General features: G+C 41.0%; 1 protein-coding gene across 5 annotated transcripts in view; it reads left to right on the forward strand.

Moving 5' to 3' along the window:
• The window catches only part of Dnm3 (dynamin 3), a 535,700-nt gene that overhangs the window by 506,566 nt on the left and 14,221 nt on the right, over positions 1 to 14,913 (forward strand). For all 5 annotated transcript variants that reach the window (XM_005374853.2, XM_005374856.2, XM_005374854.2 and 2 more), the window contains 2 exons: positions 270 to 496; positions 1,094 to 1,330. In XM_005374853.2, coding sequence (XP_005374910.1) covers positions 270 to 496; positions 1,094 to 1,330 — 464 coding nt within the window. The remainder of the gene's footprint in view (positions 1 to 269; positions 497 to 1,093; positions 1,331 to 14,913) is intronic.

Genomic DNA, 14,913 nt, shown 5'->3' on the forward strand with positions numbered 1-14,913 from the left:
CTGTTTGGGTGGTGGTGGATTTCGCCTCTCTTCTGCTCCTCTTTGTTGCCCTCTGTGTTGACAGAAGAAAGAAGAAAGCCACTACTCACACCAACACTAGGAATAGTGAGGATGATGATTAAAATAAGAGTGAGCAGATACATGGAGTGTTCTTTTTTCCCTGGTGGACAGCGCAGACTTTGTTCACAGACTGTAGATACGACAGCCATGTTTGCACCCTTCAATGACTCACCCATCCCCACTTGTATTTCTCTTTGGTGATGTGACAGGTTAAAGACTTCATAAACTCAGAGCTCCTAGCCCAGTTATATTCCTCAGAGGACCAGAATACTCTGATGGAGGAATCTGCTGAGCAGGCTCAGCGCCGAGACGAGATGCTTCGAATGTACCAAGCCCTGAAAGAAGCCCTGGTGATCATTGGTGACATCAACACAGCCACTGTGTCCACCCCAGCACCACCTCCAGTGGATGACTCCTGGATCCAGCACTCTCGCAGGTAGGGACATGGCCCCACAGCACCTTGACAGTCTTGTGCATGCTGGCATCCTTTCTGAAAATGCTTTCCAAAACCATTATGAACCTAAAGGAAAAAAAGGGAGAAAGCTATTCAAGTTCAGGAGTGAGGAGATGAGCAGGGCAGAGTCAACTAATTCTCTGCAAAAGTAAATACAGTGCACCCTTCCAATGGAATTGTATACAGCCATTAAAAAGAACATGGCGGTTCAGTAAATTCCCAAATGAAGGTTAATAAATAAGTTTTATAAAATAGAAGTTGTAGAACATTGTAGTGCATTCTATGATGCACAGAACACCAATTTACAAATAGATTGAAGGTGTACACTTGTCGAGATGTAGGACGTAATTAAAGGGAACACACCAGAAATCACTGCTGGTTGTCTCCACAGAGCAGAGGAAGGGGAGGGAAACTTACTTCCACCATTTACCCTTTTACACCTTTCAACTTTCATGAAATGTCTCCGAATTACGCAGCCAAAAATATTTTTGAAAAGCAGTCAGGAAATTCTAAAACTTTTTATAGGTGAATTCAGAGAGAAACAGGAATGGGCAAACGATGAATTGTCTTTTTCTGCAGGTCGCCTCCTCCAAGCCCCACGACCCAGAGGAGGCCCACACTCAGTGCTCCCCTCACGAGACCCGCGTCGGGCCGAGGACCAGCTCCCGCCATCCCCTCTCCAGGCCCCCACTCAGGGGCTCCCCCAGTCCCGTTTCGTCCCGGGCCCTTACCTCCTTTTCCCAATAGCAGCGACTCCTTCGGAGCCCCTCCGCAGGTCCCGTCTCGGCCCACGAGGGCCCCGCCCAGTGTTCCCAGGTAAGGCGTGAGTGAGCACCGCGCGGGTAGGGCGGCTCCTGGGCGCTCTTCGCATGGTGTGACAGACAAAATATATTGGAAAAAGAAAATCACAGACATCTGACCATGCGCAGTTGCACTTTTCACCCTGGCTGGGGGATGTGCAGAAAAATTGCCGAGCTTATTTTATCATTTAAACCCGATCTGTGGTCATCAAAGCCTCTTGTGGCACAAACTGAGCGGGCCCCAGTGAATGACATTTGGGCAGCTGTTAGCCGAACCTGACCGAGGGCTTTGTGGCTGGTTGTGGCAAGCTGTGTGCTCCACAGGTCTGAGTTCTTCATGGGCTGAGACCCTGTCCTCTCAATTTCCAGAGGAACTGTAGAAAAGCCCTGACCTGAGGAATCTTATCCATCTGCTTTCTGCACTGTGATTCTTACACCCAAATATCACTAACTTGAATGTGAGCTAAGTACAATCCACCTCACTGCTCTACAATTTTTTTTAGCTACACATAGTAATTTTAATGTGGACAGACAGCTGCTTGGTCGCTAGCAGTATATGAAACTGAACATGCTGCATTCTGCTTCACACGTTCTGACGATTATCAGCAAATTTTCAGGACTAACCAGTACAGCAGATGAATAAAGGAATTTCAAGCATAAAAAGGTGGGAGCTATATTCTCATCTTCAGACAATTTACAATCAAAATAGGTATGATAAATACAATCTGAGATTTTTAAAGGGTAAGGTATGCTGAGCTCTTCTTCCCCCAAATCAGAAATTTACAAAGGAAAGAATATTAGCCTCTGCATAATGTTTTTTAATTGAGAGCCTTAGGATACTCACATGCTCCATGACAGAGAAACATGATGACATGGGTGCCAGAAAGACAAAAGCGACTGCTCCCAGAAGGTGAAGTCACCTCTCCCTCTGGTTGTGGCACTTACATTTTAGGCTGCTGGGGTTAGTGATGAAAGGAAGGGGATCACAGGCCAATAGACAAAGGGCGTGAGACGAGTATCAGGGAACTGGGGGTAAAAAGATGTGGGCTGCCCTCGTTTAACTCTGAGACAGGACTTCCTCATCTATGAAACAGGAAAAAAAATAATCAACAACAGGGGTTTTGCTCAGATCTTGTGAAAGGAAGTAATTGAAAGCATTTGATAAACTGTAAGGACTGTGGTTTTTACTAGTGCTGCCATTTTGGTCCTAATCTCAATCCTATATTTTTGTCTCCAAATTCAGTTAACTTGGCTTATAATTTATTTGGACCTGAGCTAAATTGCTAGTATTAATACCATAGGAAAAATAATTAACAGGCATTGTGCTCTCAGTATTTGTTAGGCGTTGTCTTCAAAGCTCTGAATGTATACTTTGCCTAAAGTGGCTAAACAACCCAATGAAATAGGTTACTACTCACATTTGACAGACAGGCACGGAGTTTAAGCCCCTCTCCCAAGACTAGTTGGCTAGGCCCTAGTGGAGCTGGACTTTAATCCCAAGCAATCTGCCTCCCGAGCCCAGTCTCTCACCCGTGATACCCTGGTGTTCTCAGCCTCATTGCTGCTGACATTCTTCTTATGAATGGCTGCCCTGTGCATTATAAGATGTTTAGAGCATTCCTAGCCTCTGCCCATTAGCTGTCACTCACATTCTTGCAGTTATGACCACTGAAAATAACCTTAGACATGGCCACTGTCCCTCAGGAGAGTAAAATCCCTTCCCACTTTAGAAGTACTATGCTACATTATTCAAAAGAACTTCCCTTCTATGTATTTTTTTTAAAAAAGCTTTCAGTAAGATCAAGTTTGTTGTTTTAAAAAACTCACATTCACTGGAAAGTGTCTGCTATCGTGCCAGGAAAGTATGGAGGCCACTGGGAGAAGAGATTTTGAGAGTGGGAAAGTGGGAGTCTCAAAAGGAGCCGAGAAAGCCGTTATTTTGTCTGTTTAGCCTTGCGAAGGAACCAGAGCAGGCTGGCGGCAGTGTCTGGGATGAACACGCATGGCTTGCCTGCTTGCTTGACTGCTTTACCTTTTGGTTTCAGATAAGCTAGCTTGTCAATACTCTTCAAGAAAAATCAGCGTTTGAATACTAAACTGATTGCTAAGCAGGGTGGAGTTGCTCTTCATGATTTTCAGCTCGCGTGCAGCAGCAGGCAGGCTGGCGGGAACCAGCAGCCCGTGCGGGATGGCAGGTTGAAGGAAAGTGTGTTGGGGGATTTGTAGGTCGACAGTTGCACAGTTCAAAATTTCTAGAACACTCTCAAGTGAGAACCAGATCTACCTTGGTCTAGCCTTGCAAAGAGTCCCAAATTTGAAACAGAAATGAGAGTACAGAGTGCAGGAGAAAGGCTGGTTGCTTTGTGCTGAGCCTTCAAGTTTCGGTGCCAATGCAGCGCATGGGGAGGGAAATCCCTTCGGCGGGGGTGTCACCTGAGAGACAGCAAGAAAGTCTCCGTCAGGATCCTGATGCCTATTAAAGTTCAGCTTCAGATGGAGAATTCTGACCACATAAAGTCTGTTTTCAATAAAAGCCAGAGCAGGAATCCTACCAAATGCAAGCCAGAAACAGGGTTTAAGATTTCAAAAAGAGAGAGAAAGAGAAGGAAAAAAATGAAGAAAGTTCTTATTGAAATGTCACCTTGTTCTACTTATTTATATATTCTCTTTTCTTCCGTGATTTGCCTCCATTTTATCTATTAAAACCTAAAAAAGCTGAAATGCCATTATCCACCATCTCCAGGAAAACAATCCTTAGCTTTCCAGGGCGGAAGTTTGATGTTTTTTCAAGTTCTTTGCTTTCTTAAAGGACCTTTTCCCTCTTTTATCTGAAACCAGAAACTCATAATGTGACAAGACAGCACAGAAGTGTCACACCCGCTCCTTCTGGGTTTTAATATTGCAAAGGCAACACCTGAACTTTTAGAGGGGAGAGACTGCCACTCTGTGTGTGGCTGTGCATAGTTTTCCTCTGGTTACTTCCTGACTTTGTTAGAGAGTTATGATCTGGACTTTTACATGCACATCTATTTTTACTTTGACCCTATTTAAAGGTAATCAAAGTCCTTACAACAGTTCAGATGAGTGTCCTGCCTTTTTTAAAAGTATTGTTATTACACCTACGCATCCCAGGGTAAAGGTAGAGAAAGCAGAGAGGTGATGGAGTCATTCTTAGCTCAGCTTCTCAGCGGCTCAAGCCATTCTGGTTAATGCACATGGAGCCTGTGGTGAGGGTGAGGGAGCAGGAACCGGAGCAAACTGCGTGCTGCTTTAATTAATTCCACCTGAGCTCGGAGAGCATCTCTAGCCCACAGAGACCCACTGGTACGGATGCTGCTGTCATAACTAAATTGAGTGGACACAAAACTGGGGTTTGTGGAACATTTTCTACTGCCAGAATATCTGGATTGTTCTCTCATCTCATACCTCCATTCAGCTTTTCTGAAGGGCTAGACTTACTGTTTGAAAATTCATACCAGCCGTGTGTTTGTTTAGCAGGGTGATATTAAGCAGACATCACCACCTCTTTAGGGGCCCTGGTCTCTTCACTGAAGATCCTAATCTTCATCAGACATTAACTTTAAAGCTGATGTAGCTATTTTCAGTTACAGCTTCTTAAAATTAGTTAATTGGAAATCATAGCTTTTGACATTAACGGAACAAAGTAACTCAATCAGGGTGTGTTTTTCCTGGCAATAGCCGACTCTGGCATTATTTCACTCATTTCTCTTCTCCCCTTTCCTTAGACAGAGCTATTTTGCAGTGGTCAAAAGGGGATAAAGGGTGGAAAGAAGGGTCTCTATCCAAGAAAGAACTAACTTCATTTACCTCATCACTCAAAAAAAGAAAAAAGTTGAAAGATAGAAGTACTTTCTTCTCATGCTCCTTGTTCACCGAGTGTGATGGTGTCTTTTAAAAATGGCAAAATTAAACTATTCCAGAGGGTGTGGCCTTTGCTGCAGCTCATCCTCTGGGTGGAAACGGTCTCTGACGAGCGAGGCCTGGATGGAGCTGATGCACAGATCCCCTGTGTAGCACTGAGACTACCCAAGAGCTCCTCATATAAGTCCACGCCCTCATACATGGCTTCCTTGACTCTACGTCACACACATGAGAAGTCTCACACCATCCCACACTTCCAGTACTTTCCGTCTAACCTGTGCCAAAAGATTTATAGATGCCTCTACATAAAGAGACAACCAATGCACTGGTATGCTCTTCTTTACCAATATGAAAACCGCTTAGTTATCCGTATAATTTAGCTTTTGTTTTTACACTAGAGGGCCTGCAGTGCTGTGTCTCTTTGTTTGCTATGTTGATGTAATTGTTAATACAAAATCCCTTTTGCTTAGGTATAAGACCTCGTTTTGTTTTTTCAGTCAGTTTCCCAAAGTTTGAGTGAGAGCAAACCCATGATTCTCTTGTGTGTCTTTGCATCCCTCGTATCAAGGTTTGGTGCCGTGAAGGATGAAGCTGCTGAGCCTTGAAGTCGGGGGCTGAGTGTGCATGGAGATTAAGGAGCCTGTGTGACTGGCCTGGGTCTGAGTCCCTGCAGGCATGTCCTGGACGAGTCCTGACTTGCTCTCTGCTCAACAGTGCTCTAAAAGCATGGCTCTTAGCAGCCGAGTGCCACCCAAACAAAAAATGGACTCACCTTGTGCGTTGTGACGTCAGCCACAAGCTTTCTGTTTTCAGTGTCCCTCCTCTTTAAAGAAAATATTTTCTAAAGTTGTAACTAGATCTTCTGCTATTTCAGTGAACCATTTTTCAGCAAGTGGAAAGCCAAGCAAAATTTTTTTTTCAAAAGTATCGTTGCCAAGAATAGAAAAGACTTGGGGTTTTCTTTTAATATTTAAGGCATCTTGTGAGGCAACCATGTTACAAAACTTGTTATTGAAAACCCCGAGTGTAATTAATAATTTGTTGCAGGTTTACCATGGGTTGTCATGATGCTTAATGTACTTCAGTGAAAATAGAATTCTGGGCACAAGCTGTTCATGAAAAAAAAAAATGTCCAATTTAGTTTAAGCCCCTCAGTTAAAAATCCCATCAAAAGTCTCATTCAAATTCCTTAATGATTCTGGTTGTAATACAGTATTTCAGTGAAATGAATCATGGTTAATGTCAAAGCTTTTCGTTCTCCAGGTCTTGGTTTCAGTCTGGTGTAAGTGAAAGTAAAATTAGTTCGGTGGTTTCTTCCTTGGGTCTAGCAAACTTGAGACTACTTTACACAAACATCTCCATCCTGCTGCAGCTGAAATGCCTGGCAGCCTGTTTAGGCGAGACCTGGACACAGAAGGCAAAGGTCGTGAAGGTCAGAGCTGGGGAGCTTGGCAGAAGTGGACTTCCAGTTGCCTTTCTGCTTTGTTTTCAATGTGCCCTTTATCTTACGTTTCCAAATATTTGAAGTTGCAGGAGGGTAAGAGATGAAGGAAAATAAGAAAAGATCTACATAAGGCAAAGCACAAGTAACATCAATGCAGGCAGAAGGCAGGAAATCTAACAATATGCTGCTGTTAGCCTGGTATAAACTGACATTAAGTTACCTAAACACAACTGTTTCCCTGTCCTCTGTCCCATGTCCCATGACAAATAATAACAAGTAGCTCTGTCATTGTTCTCTTTGGGGCTCTAAATTGAAAAGCATCAACCACTACTAGGGAAGCCTGTCTGAGTTGTAGGGTACCCAGCCCTGCCCTGGGCTTCCCCTGATAGATAGATGAAGATAGGCATCTGGCCAAGGAGCCACTGGCCAGTGAAAATTCCTCGTCCTGTGGCCAGTCAGCTGCAAACTGGCCCAAGCTGGAATCTGCTGAGTGTTCCATTTTACACGTTGATATCGGCTCAAAGAAGAGAAAAGAAAAATTCCACCCAGCGCAGGCAGACACAGACTTGTAGACACACAGCCTAGTACTCCTGTTTCATCACTACGTTCTTTTATTTCCTTCGCTGTAAGAAAAGAATGATTTTACAGGGAAACCTTCACAGTCAGACAGGGCTGAATAGACGGTATGTGTTTCGGTGGCTTCAGAGGTTTATGGTACACAATTCACGGCACTTTCATCTCTGAATTTCATCCAAGCAGAAAACTTTAAGAATGGGCAATTGGAAGATTTCCCTTTCCTTTGACTTATCAGCTACTATGAAACATTAAAAGTAAAATTTAAATGACACTTACCAGACTTGGTTTAGCCTATAAAAGCCAGGAAATTTTAAAATGAAAATGTGAATGCTGCATCTTTCCCTAAGACTGTGCCTTAAATATCTACCTCCAGCAATGTGAGAAAGGAGTTGAGGATTTAGCTGAGAGTTTGATGGCTTTTGCCTGCTTGTCATTACTTTATTGCTGCTTAAAAACAGAGTTTTAGAATGCCCGACATTGAAATCCTTTAGCTTACTCATGCCAACATATTGTAAGCATTGTCTGGGGGAACCTCTGAACCTAAACACATATTTACACCCTTTAGTTGCCAAATGAAATCCATCTGGCTTACCAAAGGCTGTTGCCAATCGAATATTATACTTTGGGTCCAACAATGTTTTTCAGTGAGGGGGAAGGGAAGTTAGTACAGGAGAGTCCCTGGTCTGGGCGAATCTGCATGTTGATGCCACATTATTTGAGTATTTAGATGAAGTTTAGATCACATGGCAACTCTGGCCAAAAATAGAATTCCTACACAGGGCTAAGTCTAAAGCCACAAGATATTCAGGCAGCTTCCTTGTGGCCTGGTACTTTCTTTTCCTTCTGGCGGCTGTTCAGGCATCAGAGCCACATGATAGGCAAAACCACAAATACCAAGGGCTCCAGTTTCTTATTTTTAACTATTCCCATAAGCACTAAGAAATGTCCACTTCTGTTTTCCAGTCAAAATTATCAGTCCACATAAATTGTAGAACACATTCCATTCAAAGTCCACAAAAAAAAAAATTAATCAGAACGACAAGTAGCAAAATGTTCAGTTGCTCATAATCAATGGCAAGGCAGGGTCTCCTACCTCAGCAGCTCAGAGATATAGAAAGATGCCAGCTCTTCACAAAGCCAACTTTTCCCTCATTGGGAATTAAACACCACAAAATAAGACAAGGTGTAAATACTCTTCTTCCTGCTCATACAGGAATGCAATAAAATGTACAGGTTAATATGAGATTTCTAAGTAAGCTCCATCCCTCCCTAGTTTTCAGTTTCTAGTTTGGTTTTGGTAGAGAGGCTAATGCAGCAACTAAGACTGAGAATAAGGTAAAGAGTGGATAACTGCAAATTAGATACACTGCCACAGGAGCATTCCAAGCTGCAGTCGTAATTCTGGAAACTAAAAGAAAGAGCGTCAGAAGGTCTCAGGTGGTTTCAAATAGGATTTAAGAAATGTTCTTATTTTATAATCAAATATGTCATTTGCCTCCGCCATGTAAATATTCCCTCCATTTAGTTTCAGACTTTAAGGTACTGTCACATAGATTTATATTTCATCTACATTCTTACATATAGTATTCATTTGAGATATTTCTTTTATCTAGAGTATTGTATATCTCATCTACAATGAGACCGCTTATGGACTAGGATATGACAAAGACTTCTAAAGGCATTTTGTTGTTGATAGGTCCATGATGAAATTCTTTCACTTGGAAATGCATACTTATGTAAGACACATTCTGGACTATGTGTATTCAAGTTTATATTAGATTCTTCTCAAAGCCAATTTTAAGAGTGAATGAAATCTTTCCCTCAAGTAAATCTCCCTTTAATCATTGTGCCTAAGGAGCTACACCAGAAATTCTGCCCCCTGCCATTGCAGGAAAACACTATAAGTTGAGAAAAACTTGTAAAAACCGAATAAGATGTCTATACAATACTGATATTTTTAAAACATTTTTCTGCTTCTCAGTAGCATTGGAAAATATTTTAATAGCTAAAATAATAAAACTTAATGTGAGGCAAGTTCTACAATATCTTAATTATTGCCTCTTAGGGTAGAAATAGTAAGGAAACATTAATGAATGTGTTAACTAGAGAAATTATTGCAGTAATTTCTCCCCACACAGCTAGGCCTGAAGTCAAAATAAAATCCACATTCCACAAAGTATTTGCATAAAAATGGACTTATAGTTTAGCTCTTACAATAATAACAATGAGAAAAATCCCTGTGACTCATCAGGAGACTTTCATTAACTTACTTAAATGCTGTACCATTCACTTTATGAATCTATAATGAGAGATGTTGGCATAATTGCTTGAACTGTTTTAATATTTCTAACACTCTAAATCACTCCATCTCCATCTTAATATTTAATACTTGAAAGCCAATAAGTATATTCAAAGCTCACTTGTAAGGCACAATATCTTTGTAAAAGTTCAACAAAATAGTGTTTCTCATATTGCTTAAAATTTTGATATACTGAAATCTATTGATTGCATCTGATAGATTTCTGTTTTTCTTATCTACACAGGACCTTTTTGCCCATGAAGCTATTTGCTGTATATTGTTCATGCATAGTCTTATAGGTGATTGAGCAACATACGGCAACCCCCGTGCCAATGAGCATTGTTACTACATTGTCCCCTTCTCTTGCCTGAGGAGCAAGGATTTCAGTATAATATTCTAAAAGATCACAAGGAATCTTTGAAATTTATGAATACTTTCGTAGTTTCCACTACATACATACTATTGTAGTTTTCAGGTAAAATGCTATTTTTGTCATTAAAGTTGCATTATTAGTTTTTTTCTTGTGGGTTCCATATTGCTTATTAAAATTAAGGTGCTTTTTAAGTTGTGAAAGTATGTAGCTGGTTAAGGAAGGTCACCCTGACTATTGTGTCTAGTTCGGAAAGCAATACTGAATTGGAAAGTAAAGTTTCAAAATATCCCTCTTTCCTGCATCCTCATTGCACCCCTCTTTGTACCCCTGTCCTTCTCATTTCCTTTGTCTCAGCTGGGTCCTCAGCTCTGCTGTGCACCCAGCTATACGGAGCAGTCTTCTGGTTACTTGTGTCGGACACCTGCCTTCTAGCTGTGTTTGGCAGGCCAGCAGGATGAGGTAATAATCAGAAGAAAATGTTCTGGTTCTTTGGCCCCATCCACGTACAACATGATTCAAAACAGTTCTCTGTGGGTGAGAACAGAGTTGTTCTATTGTTCTGTAGGAGTCTGAAGGAACACAACTAAACTTTTGGATCCCTTCTAGAATAATGGAAATGTAAATGATATCGGCTTTGGCCTATCCTTTGAGAATTGTTTACCTACAGCTAGGTGTACGTGGAAATGAGACCTTTTTGTTTAGAAACATTTCGCCTTTCCTTCCTCTAAGTCCAGCCTTCTTAAGCACTTCTCCATGGTCCTTACAGCACTGCTTTCCTAAAAGCATATTTTGTGACCGATTTCCCTAGGACAACAGCAGCCTTTGTAAGACAGATGCCTAAAGGACATATGGTTTCCATAGATTTTCCGTCTAGACTAGCTTTATTTAGTGACTTTTGGTCTGAACTGATCTAGTTAAAAGTTTCTGCAGGAGCTTGTATAAAAGTTTTAAACGTGGGCAATACCATTAAGGTGTAAAACAAAAAGTTTGACTTTTTATTGGCAACACATTAAAGGCACTGGTTGAAAATTTCCTTCAGGTTAGGTAATCATGATCATCTTGTGTGTGCACACATCCATCCCACCCCCATAGCACTGTCCAAAAGGGAGAGGCTCACCCTATGAATTGGATCACTTAAATTCGTACACTATTCGCTGTTTTCCTGAGTCAGTTCTTTGTGTTCCAGTCCATGTGTGTGTGTGTGTGTGAGAGAGAGAGAGAGAGAGAGAGAGCAAAAGTGTGTGTGCGTGAGTGTGTGTGTGTGTGTGCGCGCGCGTGCGCGTTAGAAAGCTTTAATTCTTTCTGCAGACTCTTTACATGGTCCAGAGGACATATAATTTCTTGCCCTTTTAGCACCAACTTTTACAAAGACAGCATTTCTCTCATTTAAAAAAAAAAAAAAGCACCCAATAAGCCACTGAGCAAAAGAAACTAGTTGTTAGGAGTTTCGTAGTGCTTTCAGCTAACAATGAAAATTCCATTTTAAAATGTGGTTTCTGAGCCAGTGTCAAAGACTCATTTAGAAACAATACAGTCTATTCAGAGGGACAGAATTACTTCTAGGCATGTCCAGAAATCAGCCTTTTGCTCCCTCTTTTGTGAGAGTTAAGACTGTAGAGGCCCAGCCCGAGTTTAACAGCGTCAGAGAGAGGAGATTTGCAGGAGAAAATGAAGGCCATGCTGTCCCCACCGGTATCATCTCTTGGCTTCTCGCTAAGCATTTAATTGGACTTAGTCACATATTTCTTCACTGACATGGCAGCTCGCAAGGCATAATGCCTCTCTGTTTTTCTCTGTTTGCCTTAAAAATTTTGTTGTTTTTAAAACTTGAGCTCTTAGACATGTTAGAGCTCCTCCTGCTGGATTTTTTTTCTGTTTTGATTACTGGGACTGTGATCAGTAAGTGGTAATTCTTTGTCTCCATTTTTGCTATTTGGATTGATACCAACAACAAGAAAAACATGTGTTGCACTAAAAACTGGCCTTTTAATTTATCACATATCAAGGTCAGGTGACAATGAAATGTTGATGCAGTGTACTTTGTAAATCTTCAGCTTCCTTGTGTTTCTTTTGCTTATTACTGTACGTATACTTTTTAAAGAACGGGAAAGATAACTTCTCCATCAATATTTCCAGTTTACCTTTCTGAAGTAAGGGCCAAAGTTACACAGCAGTGCTTTTAAGGTACCTGGGCTCCCTCAGAAAGGCGGAAAACATCTGTTCTGTCCTTAAAGCAGGAAGGAATTTTACAGTTCTACATGCTCAGAGTGCTGCCTTTTCCCACCCTATTATGCTCTTTCTTTGCCCTGACTTTAGATGACAAAGAATACACAGCCAGAAGTGGAAGCTTCCCTCTCCCAACAGCTAGTTCTCAGCACCTCCTTCCCTGTCTCTCTGCTTTCTCTCCAAAGGCAGCATCTGCTTCCCTTTCCTGGTGCCTAAAGCAGGAAGAGCAAAGGACAGAATATGAGGAGGATCAGAAAAAGTTTTGCCCTTTCCATCAATGGGAGAAGATTTCCATGGCACCTAAATTAGGAAAGGATGGGAGGAAGGGAGGGAGGGAGGATGGAAGGAAGGAAGGAAGGAAGGAAAGAAGGAAGGAAGGAAGGAAGGAAGGAAGGAAGGAAGGAAGGAAGGAAGGAAGGAAGAAAGGAAAGAAGGAAGGAAGTTCATTGAAAGAGGCCTGCCTGATTTAATTCAATAGCCATGCTCATATAAATCTCTTAGAACAAACCCAGGCATCCCTCTCTATAGCATTATCATGCTGTATTTCTCTTACCTTCGGCTTCCTTGCATCTCTTCCTTCTTTTCCTCAGCTTATCTGCTGGCAATGATATAGCACAGAGGCCAAAATATAAAACAAAATTAATCTCCAAAATAGTACATGTAAATATCTCATTTTCATACAACTGAAAAACCTCTAAAGTTATCTGTTTTAGAATTTTATTAGGACCTGGGACTGGTTTTTTGGTACTTGTTTTTTTGTTTGTTTGTTTTTCTGGTACTGGGAATTGAACTCACAACCTTGCGCTTGCCAGGCAGACACTGTGCCGCTGAGCTAAATCCCCAGCCCCAGGTACTTGTAATAAAGAATAAGACAACACTTCATTTTTCAAACCAGCAATACTTTCTCTGGCTTCCTTGCCTTGGTTCACATCCTTTCCTATTCCTGGAATGCCAGTCTTCTCGACTTTCCTTACTTTCTGGAAGCCCTTTTAACCCCCAAGTCCCCTTCCAAGCCCAGGACAGGGTTCTCAGTGTCCCTGCCCCTCTTGGGCACAGTCCTGTCTGAGCGCTTGCCCTGCCCTTGTCACTGTTAACTTTCCCCGTCTCAACAAGCTGCTCTTTCCAGACAGTGACCATCTTTACCTCAGTTCTCTCTTTCATACAGCGCTTTATTAAAGTGCTTAATCGAGGAAAGGAAAAGAACACAAGATAAGCTGACTTGTGATGCTCAAGCACAATTTATTTTGGAATTTACCCAAAAGAGCATATTTTATGAACCAGTGTAAACATACTTGCTTGTCCTATTAAACATTTCCTGAGTGAATGTTCTTACAAAACTCTTTATAAATCATAAACTGAGCAGAGTTAATACGGGCAAATTATCCTGTAAGGTGCCTTTTTGCCACAACCACAGAAGCGAGTACGCTGGTACCATATCTTTGAGAGAAAATCCAAGTCAGGCATCGAGGACAATGTAAAGAAAGTGACAAGGCAGATGATATCTCTCAGTGACTAATTTAAACAGGATATTATAAGTTTGTAACATCAAATAAAGTTTGTGGGCAATTTTCTCATATTTTTACTTCAAATTTTATGAATTATTCATATTTTACCAGTGACATACATTATAAAATCATGAGTTCATTTTCAAAGAGAAAAGAAATGTCCACTCTAACACATAGCAAGAGTCACATTTGAGAATTTCCTAAACTGTTCAAACGGACTCCAAGTTTTATATTCTTTCTAGCATCTACTTTAAACTCTTCTTGGACAGCATTGACTTGGACAGTATTACTTAAGCCAACAAAAAAAAAAAGGCCAAAAATGTGCTGGATGGTATCCGATAGGATTTTTGATAATAAATGACATGGCATTATCTGCTATGTGGACAAAATTAAGAGTGTTACAGCATTTTTCTGAGTGTAGCCTCATGCCTTCTAGATATGTATAACTAATTCATCAAATTTGCTCAAACTAAGCAAACACAATCTTGAAATCTGAACTACTGTGTCCCACAGCCAGTTCTTTTAGAGCAGACATTTGTAAGAGGAAGCAAAAGCCTGGCTCATAGCCTCTTTTCATTCTTCATAGCCTCATTTCATTCACTCTACGGAGCGCTCTTTTTGCCCAAGTTACCCTGGGCCCATTCACTAGTTCAGCCACTGATCTACCTACTAAGACACAGTCCTCAGCAGGTCATGGAAGACTGCACAAAGTAGCAGAAATCAGAGCTTATGGGAGGGTTAGAATACCGTTCACATAAGACGTGCAGGCCTCAAACTTTGAAAAAGAATGCAAGAACTGAAAATTTCAAAAGGATCATGGAGAATTTCAATTATTAAAATTCAGGAAACATTTTTTGTTTATTTTCTAAGAAATCCATCCTATGTAGAGAAAGGAGGCACCTTACATCTAGTGGTTAAGTATATGAAATCTTTCACTATCAATTACATTAAAAAGTTGAGTAAGTTGACACCAAACTTCAGTGCTCTGAAAAACTGGAATATATAATTCTCCTTCAATCCTAGATGTAATTAAAAGTAAACTGAATTTTTGACACAGTTACATTTTTGAGCCTCAATTATATTTACTAAGTAGAACCTGTAGTATTAAGCGTCCTTTTATGCAAATAACTGCACTCTCAAGCAAATACCTCTAGAAGTAGCAACCTTTGTGTATCTTTTCTGAGGATTTCTTTTTAATTTGGGGCCAGCTAACTAATTCGATTGGATTTTAACCATTTTTCCCTAAAGATAAGAACTTGGAATGCACATTTGGACATATTTACTTTCAATACTA

This window comes from Chinchilla lanigera, unplaced genomic scaffold (genome assembly GCF_000276665.1).
Source record: "Chinchilla lanigera isolate Chin_1 unplaced genomic scaffold, ChiLan1.0 scaffold00005, whole genome shotgun sequence".
In the NCBI taxonomy this organism is placed as follows: Eukaryota; Metazoa; Chordata; class Mammalia; order Rodentia; family Chinchillidae; genus Chinchilla; species Chinchilla lanigera.